The 26,050-nt window shown below is 36.7% G+C and overlaps 1 protein-coding gene across 17 annotated transcripts in view; it reads left to right on the top strand.

The window, feature by feature from the left end:
- Positions 1–26,050, top strand: part of MLLT10 (MLLT10 histone lysine methyltransferase DOT1L cofactor) — a 237,435-nt gene that overhangs the window by 68,433 nt on the left and 142,952 nt on the right. For all 17 annotated transcript variants that reach the window (XM_058681732.1, XM_058681731.1, XM_058681737.1 and 14 more), the window contains one exon: positions 14,905–15,014. In XM_058681732.1, the coding sequence (XP_058537715.1) occupies positions 14,905–15,014 (110 nt within the window). The remainder of the gene's footprint in view (positions 1–14,904; positions 15,015–26,050) is intronic.

Below are 26,050 nucleotides of genomic sequence, written 5' to 3'. Positions count from 1 at the left end.
AAATCACTGTAATAATTTGGTGTCACATAGGGTAAGTTGCTAAACCACTGGGGTGATTTGAGCTGAGGGATGCTTGATTAAAGCAAGTTTTTAAACATGATCACTGTGGCTGCTGTGTTGGAAATCAACTTTATAATAAGCTCTCAAGTCTCCAGGCTAGGAGCCTCTTTGTTATTCTTCAGGCGGGTCTTGCGTAGTCTTAGAACATCATTTTTACATATAAATTTTAGAATTGTATTCATTTCTTTATGGTCCAGTTTTCTCTAAGTCTGTAAAATGTGTATAATAATATGTACTGTATTGAATGAGAGTTAAATGAGTTAATCTATGTGAAGGTTGTAGAACAAGGCCTGTGCATAGTAAACTCTACATTAAAGGTAAGAGTTAAAAATTTAAAATGAAAAGAAAAACATGAAGAACTAGTTATAGTCTATGCAAGTTGTTGAAATTGGTATTCTGTATTTTCTATATGGACAGTGATAATGTATATAAATCACAATTTTATTTCCTCCACTTCATTTCTTATTTTTACATCTTTTTACTCTTGAGTTTATTCTAGTCCGGCTTTTCCCCACCAAAGCCTGTTCTTGGTAAAGTAATCTGTGCTCTCCCTGTGGCTGAACCAGTTCTCAAGTTCTTTGTTAGTTCATCTTGTAGCAACATGCGACACATTTGATCATTCTTTCTTGAGCACTTCATTTTGTTGCTGGGACAGCAGTCTTCTTTTATTTTGACCTTATTGATTACCCCTTTTATTTTTCTGCATTCTTCCCTTATAGACATTTACCTCTAAATATAGAGTGCTTCAGAGTGTAGGCCTTCTACACTTACTTCCAGAATGAACTTTTTGAGTATTACGGATTTGAATAACATCTGTGATGTATACATGGATAGCATCCAAATTTATATCTCCAGCCTTTTCTCTTGAACTCTAGACTCATAAATATCTAGTTGCTTATACATCATCTGCTTGTGTGATGGGTACATAAACTCAACATGGACATTTGGTATAGAGTTGTGGAATCACTGTGTTGTATACCTGAAACTGATGTAACATGATGTGTCAACTGTGTTTCAATTTAAAAAAGATACTATAGAAGCAAAAACAAACAAACCCCATGGCTATCTGAACTTGACCTTCTCATTCCATTTTGTTACCCTGCCTATTTCAGTTAAAGGCAGCTTCACCTCTCCCAACTGTCTGCAACACTAAGTGAACCTACCTCTGCCAGTCCCTCCATAATTAATATTATAACATTTATCACCTTTTTGTAGCTTATGCTCCTTTGCCTTTTTCTTGCATATGTTATAAAGATCTCAAATCAACAACTTAATTGAACTCCTCAAAATACTAGATGAAAAAGAACAAACAAAGCAAAGTGAACTGAAGGAAGGAAATAAACATTAGTTGAAAGATAAATGAAATAGAGAATAGAAAATCAGAAAAAAAGCAGTGAAATTAAGAGCTTTTTTTAATGAACAAAATTGACAGATTTTTTTATGGCATGAGTGTCATTTATTTCATTTATTTTATTATTTGAGTATAGTTGACACACAATGTTACATTAGTTTCAAGTGTATAATGTAGTGATTGAACTTCTTTGTAAGTTACCATCTGTCACCATATAGCTGACCATATTCTGTATTCAGTACCCTTTATTCCTGTGACTTACTCATTCCATAACTGGAAGCCTGTATCTCCCTTTCCCCTTCACCCATTTTGCCTGTTATCCCATTCTCTTCCCTTTGGCAACTGTTAGTTCTTTGTATTTTATAGGTCCGATTCTGCTTTTTTTTGTTTATTCATTTGTTTTGTGTTTTAGATTCCATACTGTTAGCTAAATTAAGAAAAAAAGTATACAAATTATTAAAATTAGAAATGAAAAAGGGGAACATTACAGCTGATGGCACAGAAATGAAAAGAATTATTAGAGAATTTAATAATAATTTGGTAACACTTGAATAACCTGGAAGAACGGATAAAGTTCTAGAAACACACAACCTACCAAGACTAAGTCATGAAGAAATAAAAAATCTGAAGAGACCAACAACTAGTAAGGAGATTGACTCAGTATTTACAAATCTAACAAAGAAAAGTCCACATCCAGATGGTTTTGCCAGAGAATTGATACTCTGGAAACTCTTCCAAAAAATTGAAGAGGAGGTCATTGAAACTCATTTTATGAGGCCAGCATTATTCTGAAAACAAAAGGCAGACAAAGACATTATAAGCAGAACAGAAAACTACAGACCAGTATCACTGATACATATTGATGTAAAAGTCCTCAGCAAAATACTAGCAAACTGAATTCAGCATATTAAAAGGATCATATACGATTTATTTATTTCTGGAATGTAAGAATAGTTCAGCATATGAAAGTCGATCAATGCATAATATACCATAATAGCAAAATGAAGGACAAAACCCATGTGATAATCTCATCTCCATCGATGCAGAAAAAACAGTTAACAAAATGCAACACCTGTTTGTGTTAAATGAACCCATCAGACTTGAATTAGAAGGAAAGTACAACATATATGCAAAGGCCATATATGAAAAACCCATAGCTAATATCATACTCAGTAGTTAAAGACAAGATTTTCCTTTAAGACAAGGAACAAGGCAAGAATGTCTGCTTACCTCACCACTATTCAGCATATTATTGGAGTCTTAGCCAGAGTACTTAGGGAAGAAAAGGAAGTAGAAAGCACCCAGTTTGAAAAGGAAGAAGTAAAATGATCTGTGTTTGCAGATGACATGATCCAGTATGTTGAAAACCCTAAGGATCCCACCAAAAAAAAACCAAAAGCAAAACAAACAAAAACAAACAAACCCATAAAAACTATTAGCACTAAAAAAATAAGCATAATTTATCCTTTTGTTGTTGTTGTTGAGATTTTAGTTTTAAGTAATCTCTACACACAACTTGAGGCTCAAAACGACAACCCCAGGATCAAGAGTTGCATGTTCCGCTGACTGAGCCAGCCAGGTACCCCCCCCCCCCCCCGCCCAAATTAGTTGTTTTTATATGGTGACAATAAATAATTTGAAAAGGAAATTAAGATTTTTTTTTATAAAGGTGTAAAAAGAATAATGAAACACTTAAGAATAAACCTAATCAAGGAAGGAAAGACTTGTACACTGAAAACTACAAAACGTTCTTGAAGGAAGTGAAAGAAGGCATAAATAAATGGAAAACTATCTTGTGTCTATAGTACTTAAAGTGATCTATGTATTGAACATAATCCCTTTCAGAATCCTGAAAGCATTTTTTGTGCAAATGCTAAAATTAACCTTAAAATTTATGGGGAATCTCAAGAGTCCATGAGTGGCCAAAACAATTATGAAAATGCAGAACAAAGTTGGAGGACTCATACTTCTGGATTTCAAAACATGTTACATAGCCACAGTAATCAAGACGGTGGTACTGGCATAACAACAAATAGACCAATGGCGTAGGATAGAGAGCCTACAAATAAACTCTTCTGTATGTTAGTCAAGTGACCCTTTTTTTTTTTTTTTTAAATATGATCCTTGGTAAGAGTGCCAGGACAACTCATTGAGGAAAGGACAGTCTCTTCAACAAATGGTGTTGGCAAAATGGGATAGCCACATGCCAAAGAATGAAGTTGGATCCTTATCTTACACCATATACAAATATTAACTCACAGTAGATCAAAGATTTAGGTACATAAGACTCAAATTGTAAAATATCTAGAAGAAAACATATGGGAAAAGCTTCACGACTTTGGGTTTGGAAATGATTTCTCAGGTATGACACCAAATGCATAGACCCCTCCCCAAAAAAGGGGGAGGGGGCGGCGCCTGGGTGGCTCAGTCGGTTGGGCATCCAACTTCAGCTCAGGTCATGATCTTGCAGTCTGTGAGTTCAAGCCCCACATCGGGCTCTGTGCTGACAGCTCAGAGCCTGGAGCCTGCTTCAGATTCTGTGTCTCCCTCTCTCTCTGCCCCTCTCCCACTTATTCGTTCTCTCTCTCTCTCAAAAATAAAATAAAACATAAAAAAATTAAAAAAAGAAAGAACGAAAAAGAAAAAATAGACAAGTGGGACCATACACAAGCTTACAAACTTTTGTGCATCAGAGAACCCAATCAACAGATTGAAAAGGCAATAGAATGGGAGATAATATATAAAGAACTCTTAGTACTCAACAGCAAAAGTATCAAATAACCCGATTTAAAAATGGGCAAAGAACACCAATAAACTTTTCTCCAAAGATAATATGCAGGTGATCAACAGGCATGTGAAAAGATGCTCTACGTTACTAATCATCATAGAAATGCAAATCAAAACCGCAATGAAATCAGTGCTCACCCATGCAGAATGGTTACTATCAATCCACCCCCACCCCATACAAACAAAAACCATCCCAGAAAATAACAAGTATTGATGTGGAGCCCCTGTGCACTGTTGGTGGGATTGAAAAATGGTGTAGCAGTTATGGAAGACAGTATGGAGGTTCCTTAAAAAGTTAAAAACAACTACCCTATGATCCAGCAATTCTGCTTCTGGTTATGTATCCCAAAGTATTAAAAGCATGGTCTCCAAGAGATACTTGTACACTCATGTTTATGGCAGCACTATTCACAATAGCCAAGAAGTGTAAGCAACCCAAATGTCTTAAGTGGACGAATGGATAAGCAAAATGTTGTCTGTACATACATTGGAATATTATCCATCTTTAAAAAGCTGAATATGTTGCAATATGCCACAGCATGGTTGAATCTTGAGGATGTTGTGTTAAATGAAATAAGCCAATCACAAAAGGACAAATACTTTATGATTCCACTCACATGAGGTACTTAGTGGTCAGATTTATAGAGACAGAAAGTATAGTGGTTATACGAGTTGAGGAGACAGGCAAAAAGGGGAGTGATTGTTTACTGGGTATAGAGTTTCAGATTGCATGATGAAAAAAGTTCTGGAGTTCTCTTTCACAATGTGAATATACTTAATTGTTCTGAACTGTACATTTAAATAGGGTAGTGGATTTTATGTTATGTGCTTTTTAAAAAACAATAAAAATGAATGTATGTGATTTTTTTTGCCTTAACTGCATTGACTAAGACTTACAGCACAACACTAAATAGAAGTGATGATTGTAGCCCATTATTTCTTCTCCACTTGAGAGGGATCGTGTTGAAATTTCACTTTTAATTATGTTGATAGTTGCAGTTTTGTTATTTGTTTCTTTTTTTTTGTTTGTTTTATTTGAGAAACCTTTTTAAGTTTATTTTTTAAAGTTTATTTGTTTAATTTGGAAGAGAGAGAGTGAGTGCTTGAGTGTGAGAGCAGGGGAGGAGCAGACAGGGAGAGAGAGAGAGAGAGAATATCTCAAGCAGGCTCCATATCCAGCACAGAGTGCAACTCTTGAGATTCCCCAAGGGCTTGATCCCTTGACCCTGGGATTAGGACCTGAGCCAAAATCAAGTTTCGCACGCTAAACTGACTGAGCCACCCAGGTGCCCCTTGGCTTTGTTAATTTTTAAAGTTATATGCCTGTTTTCTATTTTATTGATTTCTCCTTTTATCTTCACTTTCCTTACTTTTAGTTACTTTTAGTATATTTAGTTTCCTTACTTTTAGTTACTTTTTGTATATTTTGTTCTTTGTTAACTTCTTAAGGTGGCACCTTAGATCTTTGAATTGAGACATTCTTTTCTAGTAAAAGTATATAAAGATATGTTTCCCTGCTAGGACTGCTTTTGCAGCATGTCTCAAAATTTGGCATATTGTTGAATTGTTGCCATTCAGTTCAAATGTTTTCCAGTTTCTCTTGTGATTTTGTGTTAGATTTTTAAATTATTTAGAAGTTTATTATTTTCCATATATTGGGGGTTTTTGTAGCTATCTAATTATTATTAGTTGCTAATTTAATTTAATTGTGGCTACTCATTACACTCTAGATGATTTTAATCCTTTAAAATTCACTGAGTCTTATTTTAGGTGTTAGCATATGGTTTGTGTTGAATGTACCATATGCATTTGAAAAGGAATGTATATTCTTCGGTTGAATAAGGTAGTTGACCTCAAGCTCTTTTATTAGTCTTAACTGATTTTTGGCGGGGAGGTCTACTTCATCTGTTAGTTACTGAGTCTGGTGTGTTAAACATCTGTTACGATTGGAACATCGTCTGATTCTTCCTTTAATAGTGTTAAGTGTTTTATGTGTTTTAAAGTGTTTTTATTAGGTGTAGATAGTTTTCTAATTGTTGATTTTTGTAATGAATTATTTATCATTAGGAAAATGTCCCCTTTTAGCTATGGAGTATTTGCTTCATAGTGTGCTACGACATCAAAATAGTCATGTCAGCCTTTGTATTCTTACTGTTAGCATTATATATTATTTTCCATACATTTGCTTTATTTGCTTTAAACTTACCAGTATTTTTTTAAAGGTTTTAAAAAATTTGGTTTTCATTTTTTTGAGAGAGAGCAAGCGAGCGAGCGCACACACAGGATCAGGAGAGGGGCACAGAGAGAAGGGGACAGAGGATCCAAAGTGGGCTGATAGCAGAGAGCCCGATGCGGGACTTGAACTCATGAACTGTGAGATCATGACCTGAGCTGAAATCGGATGCTTAACTGACTGAACAGCCCAAGGCGCCCCTAAACTTAGCATTTTTTATTAAAAGTGTGTCTCTTACAGACAGCATATGGTAGTATGGTCTTTTTAAAATTTTAATCGACTCTGGCCCCTTAATCTCTCCCTCACCTGTTGTATATAAATGACTAACATTTAATATGAATTGAAATTAGGATTGAGATCTTTCTGTTCTTAAAAAAAGTATTTAAAACAGCTTTATTCAGTTGTGATTGACATTCAATATACTGTCTATATTTAAAGTGAACAACTTGTTAAGTTCTGACTATTGTATGTACCCATGAAATCAACATAATTAAGGCAGTGAACATGTCCATCGCTTTTAAAACTTTCCTCTTATTCTTTTGTACTGTATCTCTTTTGTACCAACCCATCTCCTCCCCAGCCTTGTCCCAGGTAACCATTCATCTGCTTTCCGTTACTATAGATTAATTTGTATTTTCTTGTGTTTTAAGTGTAATGTATGTGTGCTTGTGTGTCTAGACATTCAAATGGGTTTATAGTATACAGACACTATTTTTGTCTGGCTTATTTCCATCAGTATAAATATTTGAGATTCTTGTTGTGACATGCATTAATATTTTATTCCCTTTTTGGTTCACTATTTTTCCCCTGTATGGATCTAGCAGTTTATTTACCTGTAGATAGTTACTAGTTTTACGTGTTGGAAATTAAGATCCTGTTTATATTTGAGTACATGTTCTCTATAATCATAGTCTTTTTTTTGTCTTGGATAAATACTTAGGCATGAAATGGCTAGTTTATAATAGTAAGTGCATGCTTAATTCTTTTTTTCAAGTTCTAATTTAAATTCTAGTTAGTTAACATATATGGTAAAATTGGTTTCAGATGTAGAACTTAGTGATTCATCACTTTCATATAACACCCAGTGCTCATCACCATGATAATACCCACCACCTACCCATTTAGCCCATCCCCCCACCTCCCTCCCTCCATCAACCCTCGGTTTGTTTTCTATAGTTAAGACTCTCTTGGGGTGCCTGGGTGGCTCATTCCGGTAGGGGTAAGTGTCAGACTTCGGCTCCGGTGATCTCATGATTCGTGAGTTTGAGACCCACATTGAGCTCTCTCCTGTCAGTGCAGAGCCCGCTTTGAATCCTCGGTATCTCACTCGCTCACTCGCTCTCTGCTCCTACCCCGCTCATGCTCTCTCTCTCTCTCTGTCTCTCTCAAAAAAACCCAAACAAATATTTAAAAAAAAAAAAAAGTCTCTTATGGTTTGCTTCTCTCTCTTTTCCCCCTCGTCCCCTGTGTCTGTTTGTTTCTTAAATTCCACATATGAGTGAAATCATATGGTATTTATCTTTCTCTGACTTATTTCACTTCACATGTTTAATTCTTCAAGGAACTGACAAACTATTTTCTAAAGTGGTTGTAACATTTTACATTCCCACCAGCTGCGTATGAGAGTTCCAGTTGCTCTACATCCTCTTCAACACTTGGTATGATCACTCTTTTTAGTTTTTGCCATTCTAATAGTTACGTAGTGGTATCCTTCTGCTTTTAATTTTCATTTTGGTAATGAGTAGAAAATTTCAGCTCTTTTTCATGTGGTTATTTGACATTCTTATATCTTCTTTGGTGATGTGTGTGTTCAAATCAAATGCCCATTTAAAAAATTGAATTTTTTCTTATTGTTAGTTGTTTAGATATAATACCTTTACATATCTTGCAATTGATTGATTTAAAGCACACAATTCATTGGTTTTAAAAATATTCAAAGACTTGTGTGACCATCATCACAGTTGACTTTAGAACATTTTCATAAGATACACTGTCACCATTATTAGCATTCACGTCCTATTTCCCTTCAACACCTCCACCCAAGGCAATAATTAACCTATTCTGTGTCCATTTGCCCTGTTCTAGATATTTCATATAGCTAGAATCATACAATATGTGGTCTTTTGTGACTGGGTTCTTTAACTTAGCACACTATTTCCCACATTCACCCATGTTGCAGCATGTCTAAGTAATTCACTTAATTGCCAATTGATGTTCCAGTGTATGGATATACCATGTTTTCCTTAACCATTCAAAAGTTGATGGATATTTGGGTTGTTTTCACTTGATTATTTTGAATACTGCTGTGAACGAATAATACTGCTGTGAACATGCATTTACAATTTTTTTGCAGAAATATGTTTTAATTTTTTGGATTATTCTTGGGAGTGTATTTCCTGGGTCACATGTTAACTGTTACCCTTTTGAGAAATTGCTGGTCTGTTTTCCAAAGTGGAGGTACCGTTTTAATTTCTACTTGTAGTGCATTCGTTGTCCAATTTTTTCACATCCTTGTCAATACTTGCTAATGTTTGTCTTTTTGGTTTTAGCCATCCTGGTGGATATGAAGTGGTATTTCAGTTTGTTTTTGATTTTCATTTCTCTAATGACTAGTATCTTTTCATGTGCTTATTGACCACTTGTTATTTTCATTCCAACAGTTTGTGCTTTTTTTTAAAAAAACAATTTTTTTTTAACGTTTATTTATTTATTTTTGAGACAGAGAGAGACAGAGCATGAACGGGGGAGGGTCAGAGAGAGGGAGACACAGAATCCGAAACAGGCTCCAAGCTGTCAGCACAGAGCCCGACACGGGGCTCGAACTCGTGGACCACGAGATCACGACCTGAGCCGAAGTCAGCCGCTTAACCGACTGAGCCACCGGGGCGCCCCAATTTGTGCTTTTTAATTGGGGTGGTTGGTTAATTTACATTTAGTGTGACTAATGATATGGTTAGATTTGGGTCTACCATCTTGATACTTGTTTTTTTATGTTTATTTTTTAAAGATTTTATTTTATTTTATTTTATTCATTTATTTTTTTAACGTTTATTTATTTTTTGAGACAGAGAGAGACAGAGCATGAATGGGGGAGGGTCAGAGAGAGGGAGACACAGAATCTGAAACAGGCTCCAGGCTCTGAGCTGTCAGCACAGAGCCCGATGCGGGGCTCGAACTCACGGACTGCGAGATCGTGACCTGAGCCGAAGTCGGCTGCTTAACTGACTGAGCCACCCAGGCGCCCCAAGATTTTATATTTTTAAGTAATGTCTACACCCAATGTGGGGTTCGAACTCAACCCCAAGGTCAAGAGTTGCATGCTCTGCTGAGTGAGCCAGCTGGGTGCCCTGATACTTGTTTTTTATTTGCTCCATTTGTTTTTGTTCTCTTTTTTTCTTTTCTGGCCTTCTTTTGAAATGTTTATGATTCCATCTTGTCTACTTTGTTGTGTTATTAGCCATGAATTTTGTTGTGTTACGTTAGTCATTGTCTTAGGGCTTAAAGTTTACATCTTTGTCTCAGTAGAGTTTACCATCAAGTGTTATTATTATACTACTACTCATATAGTATAAGATCCTCAAAATAATGTAATTCCATTTTTCTTTTTTTTGGCCTTTATGCGATTGTTGTCATGCATTTATTTTTGTTATAAACCCCACAACAGATTCTTGCTATTTTTGTTTAAACAGTTGTTTACTGTGGATCTTTTTTGTATCTTTTGTGTCTGTACTTAACTCTCTGAACTTTTGGAATGGAGAAAGAACTAGGGTTCTGCATTGCAAACTCAAACTCAGTGCTGTCTTCAAGACCTCTGCTAAAAGTAGGGTGGGCATGTGTTGTAGGAAAGTAAACATGCCCAAAGCTCTCCTGCCATTTTTAAGTTGCCCTTTTCTTGATTTAGTGTTTGGTTGCTGCAAACCTTTCATTCTCTTTTCCAGAGTGCTAACAAAATTGGTTCTGACGGTTCCTGCGTGATTTTGTGATATTTCCATGGTGGAAGGTACTCTTGGAGCTTCCTACTCCACTATTGTGGCTGATGGAAGTCTGGGAATTTTGCCTTCCTTTATATCTTCTTCAGGTTTGTTCTGAAATACAGTTAGGTTCCTTAGAAATAGTTAGATCCTGTCAGGTCCTGCTCTTATGCTTTATTAGGAGCAGTACTTGGTCTAGGGGTAATTATTTCCCACTATGGAGGCAAGATCTTTCTGAGTATTCAGATACCCGATGTCCTGCGAGTTGAGGTTTTTCAGTCTGGCTAAGGAGACCAGGCAATGTTCCTAGCTCTTCCTGTCTGCTGGATACGGTTTCCTTTCCTTCTTTTTGGATGGTTCTTTTTTCAACCTAAGGTAATTTCTTCTCTCATATGTTCAGTCCTTTAATATTCAAATGGTGTTGTCTGTATCTCTCTGTGAGCATTTGTTCTCTCTGTAAAGAGTTTTCATTTCTGGTGCGTTGTCCTTACAGTTTTAGCTGCCTTGGTCTTACCTGATGTGAACTTTGGGAGTGTTCTGGGCTTGGCCTTAGTTTCTCTCCCTGTGCCTTGGCCTGGAAGAATTCTCAAGATGTTAAACTGGGCAAACTGAGAGCTCATCTCATTTGTTTATTGTTTCTTTGGGATTACTATCGTTGTTATCTGATACACAGGTCTTGAAAACCATTGTCTCAATTATTTTATCTTTTTATTCTTTTTTTTGCCATGGGAAGTATGTATTGTTCATGCAGGAAGCCAAATATGGTCCCTGTTTCTCCATCTTGACCAGAAGAAGTCTGCTATTTTTTTCTTTTTTTAAAAAAAGTTTATTTATTTTTTGTATCTCTACACCCAACATGGGGCTTGAACTCATGACCCTGAGATCAAGAGCCTCATGCTCTTCTGACCTAGACAGACAGGTGCCACCTATTCTTTAACTTTGATTTTTACTTTATTCCTTTCTTCCCTTTTTTCCCCTTTCTTTGTGATTATATGAATATTTTTTAGCATTGCATTTAATCAGTTTAATAACGCACTTAGCGTTGCATTTAAATTTAATTAATTGCATTAAATTACCTTTTTGGCTGTAATTATGTATATAGTAGTTGCTCTTGGGATTACAGTTCTCATACTAATAATTTTAGACTATGTGTACTGCTTCATACAAAATGTAAGAACACTGAAACCATATAGATCTCTTTTACCTTCTTCTCCAGTCTTTATTGTAGTTTTAATATGTGTTAAATTTATATACACTGAAAACTTTACCAGATAAAGTTTTAACTTGTGATGTAAGCAGTCAGGTGTTTTCACTGGAAGAGAATATTGTTGTTTTATCTAGTCAGCAGCCATTAAAAGTACCTACATGCTTATCATTTTTTTACTTCATCTTGGAGCTTTCTTCTTGGCTCATTTTTCCATTGCCTGAGGAAAATTACTTAGTGTTCCCTTTAATTGAAATCTGTTTAAAGATAGTTTTGGACTTTATCCAGTTGTTCGTTTGTTTGTTTGTTTATTTATTTAAACACAAAATTTATTGTCAGATTGGTTTGCATACAACACCCAGTGCTCATCCGAAAAGGTGCCCTCCTCAATACCCATCACCCACTCTCCCCTCCCTGTCACCCCCCCATCAACCCTCAGTTTGTTCTCAGTTTTTAAGAGTCTCTTATGCTTTGGCTCTCTCCCACGCTAACCCCCCCCCTCCCCCCCCAACGGTCTTCTGGTAAGTTTCTCAGGATCCACATAAGAATGAAAACATATGGTATCTCTCTTTCTCTGTATGACTTCTTTCACTTAGCATAACGCTCTCCAGTTCCATCCACGTTGCTACAAAAGGCCAGATTTCATTCTTTCTCATTGCCAAGTAGTATTCCAGTGTATATATAAACCACAACTTCTTTATCCATTTATCAACTGATGGACAATTAGGCTCTTTCCATAATTTGGCTGTTGTTGAAAGTTGCTATAAACATTGGGGTACGAGTGCCCCTACGTGTCAGCACTCCTGTGTCCCTTGGGTAAATTCCTAGCAGTGCTATTGCTGGGTCATAGGGTAGATCTATTTTTAATTTTTTTTTTTAAATTTTTTTTTTCAACGTTTTTTATTTATTTTTGGGACAGAGAGAGACAGAGCATGAACGGGGGAGGGGCAGAGAGAGAGGGAGACACAGAATCGGAAACAGGCTCCAGGCTCCGAGCCATCAGCCCAGAGCCTGACGCGGGGCTCGAACCCACGGACCGCGAGATCGTGACCTGGCTGAAGTCGGACGCTTAACCGACTGCGCCACCCAGGAGCCCCTATTTTTAATTTTTTTGAGGAACCTCCACACTGTTTTCCAGAGTGGCTACTGCAGTTTGTATTCCCACCAACAGTGCAAGAGGGTTCCCGTTTCTCCACATCCTCTCCAGCATCTGTAGTCTCCTGATTTGTTCATTTTAGCCACTCTGATATCCAGTTGTTCTTTTGATGATAACTTGCCTTTTGGTTGTATGAAGATTTTTATCTCTTTCTTTTGGTTTTCTATAGGTTTACTAATTGGCCTAGGTATGGATTTGTTTTTATTTATTCTGAGATTTACTGTGTTTCTTCTGTCCATGATTTGCTGTGTTCTGTTCTGGAAAGTTTTTAGGTATTATCATTTGAAATTTTGCTTTTGTGCTACTTTGTCTCTCACATTTCTCTGGGATTCTAATTACATGTGTGTGAGACCTGCTGATTATATTCTTCATGCTTCTTGTCCTGTTACTGTATTTTTCACACTTTTGTGTTTTGTGCTAACATTCTGGACATTTTCTTCTGACCTATTTTGTTGTTGCCTTCTAATTCTGTTTTCATCTATGTCTAAACCGTTGTTGATCCCATCCATTGATTTTGAACAAATTTTTGTTTTTACTTCTAGAATTTTTTATTTATTATTAAAGTTTTCAGTTCTTTGAAAAAATTTTCAACTTTGTGTTGTATTTGAGCATAATAAGTATACTTATTTTAATGTCTGTGGCTAAAACTCCAAAATATAGATCTGGTTTGACTTTCTTGTTTCTGCTGGTTTTCATTTATGTTGTGTCTTTCATGTGTTTGGTACTTTTTACTGTGCTGAAAATGATAATGAACCAATAGTAGTAGAAGTTATTTGTAGTCAAGATTACATTGTTTTCCTCCAGAGAGGATGTATAATTTGCTTCTGTCTGGTGCCTGGGGGCACTTGTAATTTAGTATAACATGAGTCCAGTTTCAGAGTTTGAGATGAACTTAAAGCCTAGGTGCAGTCTCTTTGAGGGCCTGTGTACTTGGATTATTCTGGCTTGCAGCCTTCAGTGTCTCAGCTGGAAGGAAGGGAGGGGCATACTCCTTCCCCTTCTCCTTCAGTTGTCTGTGGACATAGATCCCGGTACTTCCAGCCTTCTGAGTTTGTCAAAACCACCCTTTTTACCTCCTTTCTGTGAAATAGGCAGTGGGGGGCAAAAGTGGCCAAAAGTTGTACTCACCTCCTTGGACTTTCATTATTTTCCAATTTTGGCTCAGTATTTCCTCATTATCACAGTTCTTTGATAGTTTCAGCCACATTTCAAAAACTAAAACATTAATACTCATTTGTTTATTATTACTAAAAAAATTGTTTTAAGTTTATTTATTTTGAGAGAGCAAGCAGGGGAGGGGGCAGAGAGAGAGGGAGAGAGTGAATCCCAGGCAGGCTCCGTGCTGTCAGCCCAGAGCCCGATATGGGGCTCAAAGTCCTGAACCATAGATGATGACCTGAGCCGAAACCAAGAGTTGGATGCTTAACTCACTCAAGCCACCTGGTGCCCCAAAACATTAATATTTATTAATTGCTAAAATATTTTAAGTTAAATATTGAAACAGTAAAATAATGAATGTTAGTACTAGTATTTAAAGTATCAATATTAATATAAAAGTTAAAATTTTAATAATTGACATTTAAGATTAAAATTTTAATTTTAGGTATTCAACTATAAAGCTTCTTACTTTTTAATTTAAAGTTTATTTATTTTGAGAAAGAGAATAAGCGTGAGTGGCGGTGGGAGGCAGAGAGAATCCTAAACTGGGTCCACACTGTCAGCGCAGCGCCCGATGGGGGGCTTGAATCCACAAAGTGTGAGATCATGCCCTGAGCCGAAGCCGTACAGTTAACTGACTGAGCCACCCAGGCACCTCTGAAGCTTTCTTATTTTCTCATAGTGGTTCTCAGAAGTAGTGTTGATTCAAATCATTTAGTGTGCTCTTATAAGAAGTGACCGTGCTAGCATTTGCATTTTAAAAATGTTCTTTTGTTTGTGCCGTTGTGCTGGAGAAATGATGGAGTGCTTTATCAGTAGTGGTTTGACTATTTATAGTCAGTAATGAGAATTTGTTCATCTTTTTGTTGTACTTTTGCTTAACTAGGCTTTGAAGGGATCTCTTTAGGAAGTTAATGATTTTGTTTATCTTTGAAAAAGTTTTATTGAAAACTGGAAAATGACATTATTTTTATTTATTTTTAGGTTGGGCTCATGTGGTTTGTGCCCTGTATATTCCAGAGGTACAGTTTGCCAATGTTTCTACAATGGAACCAATTGTTTTACAGTCTGTTCCACATGATCGTTACAATAAGGTACAGTGGATGTTATTTTATTGATGTTTAAATACAACTTTTTTGTTCTAAAACTGGGAAATGTAAAAGGATTTTTTTTTTGTATTTTGTTTTATTATAGGCTTTCATTAAAAAAATTTAAATCATAGGCCTCCAGATTCCAGAGAGATTTGAAAAAAGTATAATTACTAAATGGTAAACTACATTTATTAAAATATGTTGTAAAGTCACAGGAGTACAACACAAACAAAAGTATATTACCTTTTATACTCACCTAGGTATTTAGCATTTTAACATTTATGTGACATTTCCATCCTTATATAGATTTGTCCTTTAAGAATTACTGGCTTTTTAGGTTCTTTCAAACATAAAGGTTCTATTAAATTTGAATTAATCATTATTTGGTATAACATTTGTTATGATACCTTACATCCTTTCTTGAAAAATAACCTATTACAGAATACTACGTGCTTCTTTTCCTTTCCCCAGTTTTTTTCTACCCCCAAGATAGGATTTTTGTTGTTAGCTTTTTCTTAACAACTTAGTTAATATTTTCTTTGCTTTGCTCCCCCTATATCTTTTTCTTGATTTATAGTACATATATATATTATTGCTTCATTCTCTTTTTGTACGTTAGATGATTTTTCTTTCACCCAATGTGTCTTTAGGTATGGTGTCACCATTAATTTAAGGTACCTGTTACTTTATTTCATTTGTAGGGAGAAATTATCACTACTACCAATTCTAACACAAATATTTTTGTGTTAAACATTTTACAATATAGGTTATTAATATTTATTTTTAAAATTTAAAAATACAGGAAACAAATAGAAAAGTGCAAGACAGAAGTCATCCTAATTTTCTGTTTCTGATCCTTTTAGATTTTTGTGTGTGTGTACATTTTTATATGTAATATATATTTATTAAAATTGGATTATATTGCTTATACTGGTTTGTTTGTTTTTGAAATTTATCAACCCTGAACATCATCTTGTATCAATCAGTTACGTTTTTGATGTTATTTTTAGTGGATAGTTAGCATGTACTATACAGTATTATTAGTTTTGATAAACTGGTTAAGGAATGCCTAACTGTTGAAGGGCCTTGATTGGGTTTGGCTTTGGCTTTGGCTTGTACGTAGCAACAGAATCTCTGTGTAAAGGGGTGCGAATGTTTTGGAAGCTTCCATAAATATATTGTATGAAATTGTACTGTGGAATGCAGTTTCTAATTTATGCTACATGAGTAATAGGTGACAGTGCTAATAACCTTATATCCTGGTAAGTGCACTATATATTACCATTAAAAAAAGCTTCGCTATTCTTTTTAGTGAAAAATATTAGTGTCTGATTTTTTTCTGAGTAAACAGTAAGGTGAAATATTTTACACTTAAAAAAAATTTTTTTTTAAACGTTTATTTATTTTTGAGACAGAGAGAGACAGAGCATGATCGGGGGAGGGTCAGAGAGAAGGAGACACAGAATTCGAAACAGGCTCCAGGCTCTGAGCTGTCAGCACAGAGCCCGACGGCGGGGCTCAAACCCACGGACCGTGAGATCATGACCTGAGCCGAAGTCGGCCGTTTAACCGACTGAGCCACCCAGGCGCCCCTACAGTTTTTAAAAAAAGCCTTTCATGTTTGTTGACCTTGAAAAGCTCTTTGTTTGTTTTAATATTGTAATGTTTTTCTTTTTTTTTTCCTTCTTTTTTTTACTGTTTTACTTATTTTTGAGAAGGAGAGTGCATGCACGTGCGCGAGCAAGCAGGGGAGGGTCAGAGAGAGGGAGACCCAGAATCAGAAGCAGGCTCCAGGCTCTGAGCTGTCAGTACAGAGCCTAAAGTGGTGCTCGAACCCACGAACCATGAAATCTTGACTTGAGCCAAAGTTGGACGCTGAACTGACTCAGCCATCCAGGCACTTCTATTTTTTCTTTTAAAATCTGCTCTCTTCCGTAGAGCTTTATTTATTTTTTTAAAGTTTATTTATTTATTTTGAGAGAGAGAGGCTGGGACAGGGGCAGAGAGAGGGAGAGAGAGAATCCCCAGCAGGTTCTGCACTGTCAGTGCAGAGCCCGATGTGGGTCTCAAACTCAGGAACCGTGAGATCATGACCTGAGTCGAAGTCAGGCACTTAACTGACAGAGCCACCCAGGAGCCCTGTTTTTATTTATTTTTTAACAAAGTGTTTTTTTTTTTTTTTTTTAATGTTTGTTTATTTTTGTGAGAGAGGGAGAGGGAAAAGGAGACTGACAACCTCAAGCAGGCTATCCGCTAGAGCCAGACATGGGGCTGGAACTCATGAATCGTGAGATCATAACCTGAGCAGAAATCAGTAGTCAGACGCTGACTGAGCCACCTAGGTGCCTCCAAAGTGTTTTTTATATTAGAGGTTTCTTTCATTTGTCTTCTATACTTGCTGTGTATGCTTTTGCCCATAATTCAACATTTGCTTTTTAACTTTCATTATGTCTTCATTTTTTTTTTAAATTATTGTTGGTACTCTAGCGGGTTTTTTCTAGTTGAGAAGTTTAACATTTTTATATAATTTACACAACTATCTTCTATCGTTTCTGCTTTTGACACCATACAAAGAAAATCTTTCTTTTTTTAAAAAAAAAAATTATTTATTTTTGAGAGAAAGAGACACAGCATGAGCAGGGGAGGGGCAGAGAGAGGGAGACACAGAATCCGAAGCAGGCTTCAGGCTCTGAGCTGTCAGCACAGAGCCCAACGTAGGGCTCGAACTCACAAACTGCGAGATGATAACCTGAGCTGAAGTCAGATGCTTAACCGACTGAGCCGCTCAGATGCTTCCAAAGAAAATCTTTATGTTACTGCATAAGACTTTTTTTTAGTGCTTTCAAGTTCATGTTTTTTAAAAAAAATGTTTATTCATTTTTGAGAGAGAGAGAGCGCGAGCGTGCGCGCACCCCCACAAGTGAGGGAAGGGCAGAGGGGGAGAGAGAGAGAGAGAGACACAGAACCTGAAGCAGCCTCTAGGCTCTGAGCTGTCAGCACAGAGCCCCACGCAGAGCCCAAACGCAAACTGTGAGATCATGACTTGAGCCGAAGTGGCCTTTTAACCAAGCCACACAGGTGCACCTAAGTTCATGTTTTTATACTTGGTTTTCCTTTCAATTTTCAAGTAACTTCAAACTTAAAGGTTGCATTAATAGTGTAAAGAGCTCTTCCTCTCCTAAACCATTTCAGAGTTATTTATCATTATATACTCAGACCCCAGATGCTTTCACATGCATTTCCTGTAAGAACGTACTTTCTCCTGCATGACCAGAATACAGCCATCAGAATTCATGCATTATTACTGTCTAATCCACAGACTTCATCATTTCCCTAATTTTCATTCATGTTTCCATTTCCCCAGTTAAACCGTTCATAGCAAAAGGATCACAGATTGCATTTTGTCTTGTAATCTCAAATAGTAACTCAGTTTTCCTTAACTTTCATAACTTTGATACTTCTGAAGATTACAGGCCAGTTATTTTGTAGAATATTCCACGATTTGGCTTTTTCTGGTGTTTCCTCAGGATTAGGTTTTAGATTTTGTATTTTGGCAGGAATGTCACAGAAGTGATGCTGTGTTCTCGTTGCATCCTGTCAGGTGGTACATGATTTCCCCATTACTTGATGTTACCTTGATCACTTGGTTAAGGTGGTATCTGTAAGGTTTCTTCACTGGGAAGTTAATCTTCTTTCCCTTTGTAATAAGTAAGCATTTTGGAGGAAGTGCTTTGTATGTAAATATCTTGTTTCTTGTGCCTTTAACCCACTGATTTTAGCATCCATTGTTGTTTCTTGGCTTAGTTTATTACTGTAATTGATAGCAAGTAGTGGTTTTCTGTTTCCATCATTTATTTTACATTCATCGGTTGACACTCCACTTTTATTTTATTTTTTTTAGTTGGTAGTTCACTTAAAGGAATAACTTGTTCCCGTCCCCATTTATATAAGTGTGGACTAACATGGACTTCTGTGTTAACTATTTTATTTTAATGGGTCATTCCCTATTACTGCCATTTATTTTAATGATCATTTTGTCTCAGGTTTGTCTGCTGGGACTCCCTTCAGACTGGCTTTGTGTTTTAATAAGGTTGTGAGCTCTTTAGTTTTGACACTACAGTATGTTCAGGCTCATCTTGGATCATTTTTGACCCAGCTAGCCATGAATCATCACCATTTATCCAAGGAGTATTGATTCCTTTTAGAAACCAAAGTGGGCACTAAGTATGCTTGTTGTTATTGGGATATTGCTATTCCCTGGCCCTCTCCGGAAATATATGTGTATATATAGATACAGAGATATATGCACATGCACATCTGTATTTTTTCAATGATTATCTCTATATATTGAAGACTTTTAAGTCACAGTGATACTTCCGATTCAGTGTATGGGTATACATTATACACATGTGTATTTCTGTATATATAGAGAACCATAAACTCTTAGTAATTTCTCCAAATTCAATCCAGCAATGCAGGATTTTTCAAGTTTACGAACACAAATTTAACATAAACATAAACTTTTTTATGTTTATGACTCTCACGCCAACAGTGAGAAATCTGACTCCCATTATCCTCAATATGTTTGCTTATTTGATCAGTCTGTCTTGTATTAACGTTGCTCCCATCCCCTAATGCAATGACCACCCTAACCTGGTTTGGATTCCACACATCACTCTGGGTTGCTGTTGCTTCCCTGCATTGGCTGCCCTTTGTATTAGTTGTGGTATTTGACACTCAGCTCCAGGCCACCACTCTTCCCTCATCCCTCAAATAGTTGGTCTCATCACCTTGCTCAGGGTGTGGCACTGCCTTCCCCTCTACCTCCAAAACCCCGGTGGGAGCCAGCTCTGCTGGGGCTTTGACACCTGTGTTGGACTTCTCCCTTCCCCGACATGGATGCTGCCATGCTTGGACCCACCTTAAGGCTTTAAGACTAATGTATTCAAGGAGTAAGAGAGGGAGGGAAGAAGGAAGAATTATTTAGGTATAAATCTTTTATCCATTTAGAGTTCATTTTATAATATGGTGAGGTATGTGTCTAACTTTTCCCCTACCACATAGTCCAGTTTTCAACACTAGTGAATGATCTGTGTTTTACACAGTGATTTGAAATACTGTTTTGGGCCACCTGGCTGGCTCAGTCAGAAGAGCCTGAGACTCTTGATCTCAAGGTTGTGAGTTTGAGCATAGAGGTTACTTTAAAAAAAAAGAAAGAAAGAAAGAAAGAAATGAAATACTGTTTGAATCATTATTAAATTCTTGGATGTTGTTAACACTTTTTTTCTGTTCCATTGTTGCATCTGTCTATTCTTTTCCTAAAACCTATTCTAAATTATTATGGCTTTATATACACCATAGTACATGGTAGAACAAGTATTGTTACGGATTTCTTTTTCCAGATTAACATTAGGACTAACAAAATACAATTGTGATTATATTAGTATTACAATGAAATACTATTTTGAGGAAGAATTGATTTTTTTTTTTTTAATGTTTATTTATTATTGAAAGACAGAGTCAGAGTGTGAGCAGGGGAGGGGCAGAGGGAGAGGGAGACACAGAATCCGAAGCAGGATCCAGGCTCTGAGCTGTCAGCACAGAGCCTGACGCGGGGCTTGAACTCACAAACTGCGAGATCATGACCTGAGCCGAAGTCGGCTGCTTAACTGACTGAGCCACCCAGGCGCCCCTAGAAGAATTGATCTTTTTATAATATTGAATATTTACTTCTAGAAACATGGTGTCTCTCTCCATCAAGTTGTTTTTTGTTTTTTGTAGTTTTCCTTATATGGGGGTGCTATACAGTTGACCCTTGAACAGTGCAGGGGTTATGGGTGCTGACTCCTTGCACAGTTGAAAATCCATGTATAACTTTTGATTCCCCCCAGAACTTAATTACTGATAGTCTACTGTTGACCTTACTAAAAAAATAAAGTGAATAAATACATATTTTGTATATGTATTAGATACTGTATTCTTCTAGTAAAGTAATGTAGAGAAAAGAAAATATTCTTAAGAAAATCATCCCGAGGGTTGCTGAAGGGGAGGTAGGTGGGGGTTGGCCTAAATGGGTGATGGACAAGGAGGGCACTTGTTGGGATGATCACTGGGTGTTATATGTAAGTGATGAATCACTAAATTCTACTCCTAAAACCAGTACTACACTATATGTTAAGTAACTTGAATTTAAATAAGTAAAAAATTAAAAAAATTTTTTAAAAAATCACAGGAGAGTACACTTACAATACTGTACTGTATCACACATATAATTAGGTGCAGTTCAAACTCATGGTGGTCATGGGTCAACTCTCTTGTTTATGCTTCTTGGATTTTTATGGATGTCGATTTGTATAGTTACCCTTGAAAGCTTAATAATACTCTCTTCATGATTATTCAGTGTGGCTAATATGAGGCATGTAATTCTGAAATGATAGGAACAATTGGAAAATGGATTGTTGAGTTGTGGAAGATACCACTTTTTAATGGATGGTAGTAAAGAGCATTTATTAATATACTGGGCTCATACTGTGGACCTACTTTATATCAAGCATTGTGCTAGACACTGGGAATTCAAAGATGCATAAAATGCAGGATTTTTCTTCATGTGACACTCTCAATTAGAAAGAAGAGTAAATAATGTAATTACAGTGTATAAAAATAATAATATGTAAGTACGGGTTTCTGCAGCTATCCAAAAGTAGAAAGCATTCTTGTGAAACTTTTTGTAAGCTAAATTGGTGTAAAGTTGAGGAAGCAGTTACCATTAATCTATGTGGAAAAGGTTTTGAGTGTTCCCAGTCTGAAAAAATAACCTTTCTTAGGCTTTTCTGATAACTTAGGACCCATCTTGCTAACAAACGCATGAAATAAACCGAGACAAAGCACAGATGCTTCCAGACATAGTTCAAAGCTCTGGAGGTCTGATGCTGAGATGGATGCTCAGGGTACTTCCTGGGGGAAGGAGCTGGGCAGCGCCGGCCTTGCTGCTCTGGGTGCACATTTACACTGTGACGGCTTCGTGGCAAAGCAGATGCTGAACATCGCTTTCACTTTTCACCTTTTTTCGTAAAAGCAAAAATTCTTTTTGGATTTCTTTCAGTTAGCAAAAATAGTTATTAATGTAAGCCTTTTGTCAAATCAAAGTGGCATAACACAAACTTTCGAAAAATGGGAGATATCTGTCATAATAAAAAATGTGAGTGGAGTGTTATGGAACATAATGAAAGGAGGGATTACCTTTGCCTAAGGAGTTGAATAAAACGTAAAAAGGGATTATAGGGACTTTGCAGAATAACTAGGCATTTGACCTGTGGAAAAAAGGATCATATGATAATTCCACTCAGAGAAAGTAACATAAACTAATATAGTAAGTGCAAAGGAAAGGTGGTAGGCAGTTCCCAGAATAATAAATAATCCCGTGTGGCTGGAACATAGTGGGATTTAGGAAAGGAAAAAAAAACCACGAAGGAAATTTTGTGAGTGATAGGAAAGGAAATTTTCTAGAATATCTGTGTAGTATATCTAAATTTCAGAGAACTCATCGTGTTGACTTATTATGTTGTTAAGTTTTCTACATGTCATTAAATACATAATGGCCAGTTTTTCTATTATTTTGTCACCAGATTCTTGTTTTTATTTTTTGACCTCTCATATTGTAGCAATCAGTTCCTCATTTCACTGACATATACATTTTGTTAATAAAATAATGAGTGGCATATGTCACCTTTAAGTTACCTTTTAATAATTTTGAAGAAATGTGAAGAATTGTAATAGTTTTGAAGAAACAGATTTTTTTGAGCTGTTTTTGAAGTTTTCGGGGATAGAGGCTTGTATTCAGAGTCAAGGAATCCTTTATTTAATTTAATTTAATTTTTTTTATTTTCAAAGATTTTATTTATTTATTTATTTATTTATTTATTTATTTATTTATTTATTTACATGTTTATTTTGAGAAAGAGAATCACAGGCAGGTTCTGCACCCAGCACTGAGCCTAACTTGGGGCTTGATCTCATGGGATCATAACCTGAGCTGAAATTAAGAGGCAGACGCCTAACCAACTGAGCCACCCAGGCGCCTCTAAAGATTTTACTTTTAAGTAATCTCTACACCCAACCTGGTGTTTGAACTTACAGCCCTGAGATCATGTCACATCAGGAAGCATTTATTTTATAAAGCTACATTTTCCAGAGAATAGTTGGTAAATGATACATGTGTTCTGTCTATATATATGCTTTTGAAGAGTCTTTATTTATAGATGACCACGAAGAAATGAATGTTTGTAAGTATAGGTAGGACCATAATAGACCAAACAGAGAAACAAAAAACAAAATAAAAGCATGGTGTCATTTAACTATAGAAGCTTAAAGGTGGAGGAATACTTAGAAATTGCTAGCCTGACTTCCCTTCAATCTTTTTTGAAAGGAGTAGTGGTGAAATAGCTGTCAAGAGAAGTGTTGATCAATATATTTAGCATCTGGTGGGAAAGTTTGAAAGGACTAAATATGCTCTCTGATTGGGGGATTCCTCATTAGTACCATTTAAAAAGCTAGGTTTCAGAGAGTGGAGCTAAACATTCCATATACCTATCCATTCATTGGGCCAACGTTTATGTATGGCATGCCCTGTTATCAGGCACTGCTGGAAGCATAAGGAATACATAAAGCTCCTACGTGGTAGGATAGATATGTACACATCAATGATTGTTAGATAGTGTAGTATGTGCGAGGATTAGAGAACACAGAGAACGTTTACTTAGCGTAGTGTAACAGTGCTGAAGAGAGGGAAGGTGTATCTTAGAAAAGATTGTAGCTTCTCTGAATTTTGAAGAGTGAGAAGTCTCTGGGTGTTGGCTGTGAGGAGAGGAAAGAGGAGGGAGTGCGACAGTAGCTATTAATTTGACAGACTGGAGGAGCATAAAAGCTCTGAAGTGGGAAATAGGGAGGGTTGAGAGGGTGAGGGAGTGAGAGTAGTATAGTGGTGAGGGAGAAGGGCACTATTGCTAGGAGTTTGAGTGTGATATGTAAAATGCTGAGAGATTCTCAAGGGCCTCCTGTGTCCTGTTAAGGAGTTGGAGTTCTATTTCCATAAAGAGTTTTTAGATTTACTTGGGGAGGGATGTACTCAGGTCTGCCATCTAAAGGATAGTGAAAGGAAGATTGGGAGAGGGAGTGTAGAAGAGACAAGAGTTACTTAGACACTATTTAAGCTTTTGCAGTGTTCCAGAGGTAATAATGAGGGTCTGAAGTAGGAGAGTAGTACTAGGAAGGAAGAAGGGGCAGATCTTTTGGTAACATATGAGAGGTTTGATAGACTGGGTGTGGTGACACACAGATGAGGGAGGAAGAAAAAATCAGACTGGCCTTTCGGTTTCAAGAACTTAAGTACTGAGCACATCATCATCACCTGAGATAGAGTCTATATAGAGTCATCAAGTTAATTGACTCATTTCTTAGAACAAAGACACTAAGCTTTAAATTCTTGGCAGATGTTGGTGGGACTTACTACTTTGTTTGTAGAACAAATCTTGAATCTACAAGTTGTTTGCCAGCATACATTAACAATATGATTATAAGCCTCCAAGATAAAATTCACATTTCTGCTGAAGCATTGAATATTTGCTTTTGTATATATCTAATATAATACATGTTTGTTTTTGCTTGGCACTTGTATCCTAGTTACTCAAATGAACACGTAATTTTTTTTTTCTTTTGTGGACATTTGTGTCGTTTGGAAAAGGAAAACAATCTTGCAACTGTCTCTATAGAAAAATCTTTTTGCCCTTTTTTGCACCTCTGCTGATTCTCACTTTCCCTATTAGGCTTCTCTGTATTATAGTGTTTGTGTCTCTCCCCCGCTTGCCAGTACACCCATGTATACGTATTCTGTTTTGTTTGGTATTGTTTCTCATTTTCTCGGGGGATAGTAAATTATTTTTCTTTTTATTTGCTTTTCGTGTATTTGTGCTTTCGTGTTCAGCCTCATTCTTCATTGCCTTCTTTCAACTCCGAGGCTCAGGCAGTTTTATTAAGCAGGGTTTATTAAGGACTGTGGAAGAATGGCAGTGTACTTTCTTTCACCGTTATTTCTTCCCTCCTCTTTTCAAGGCAGCAGTCCAGTCTAAACTGGAAATGCCAATACACAGTGGCTAAGTTAAAATTGTTCATGGAAGTAAACTTAATAATCTCACCAACATACAGATTGCCAGTATCAGGTTTTTTTCATGTTTGTTTGGTGTCTTGGGCACTCCTAGATGATAGATGTGGTATAATCTGCTAGGATAAGATTCTGTTAACATCTGTACTTAAAGGGAAATTACATTGCTAGGCAGTAGTTTAAAGCAAGGCAAGTCATACTTGAAATTTGGTTTATTCATAGGAAAATAAATGATAACAGAGAGTTAAGATCAAAAACTTTATCCTAGTCAGAAATTAAATTGACTGAAACTAGCTAAAGTACAAATAGGGTTGGCTGTAAGGCCAGTACAGTAGGTATTCCTGCAACATATGTGGGGAGTTGGACCTGGAACTAGAAAGTCACAGGCTGACTACCATCCATTCCAACTTTGATGAGGGTCCTACGGTCTCTTTTCTGTCTGTGGTCTGTCCTTGTTTCCACATCATCTCTAATTCTGTGTCTCATTTTATCTGAGTTTCCTACAGGTAACTTGACTCAGTGTCCAAGTTCTAAATTTTTAACAGAGTAAGTATGGTCTAGGTACTTGGGCTTTGAAGCCATTTTCACCTAGAAAAACATAGATGCCTAGTTACCATTCCATCATTAGCCTTGGTGGCTCAGTCGGTTGAGTGTCCAACTCTTGATACTGGCTCAGGTCGTGAATCCCAGCATTGGTGGCATCTGGCACCATGCTGGGTGTGGAGCCTGCTTAAGATTCTCTTTTCTTCGCTTCGCTTCGCTTCGCTTCTCTTCTCTTCTCTTCTCTTCTCTTCTCTTCTCTTCTCTTCTCTTCTCTTCTCTTCTCTTCTCTCCTCTCCTCTCCTCTCCTCTCCTCTCCTCTCCTCTCCTCTCCTCTCCTCTC

This window comes from Neofelis nebulosa, chromosome 8, assembly GCF_028018385.1.
Source record: "Neofelis nebulosa isolate mNeoNeb1 chromosome 8, mNeoNeb1.pri, whole genome shotgun sequence".
Classification (NCBI taxonomy): Eukaryota; Metazoa; Chordata; class Mammalia; order Carnivora; family Felidae; genus Neofelis; species Neofelis nebulosa.
The sequence above is the reverse complement of the archived record's forward strand: the minus strand, read 5'-3'. Positions and strand labels throughout refer to the sequence as shown.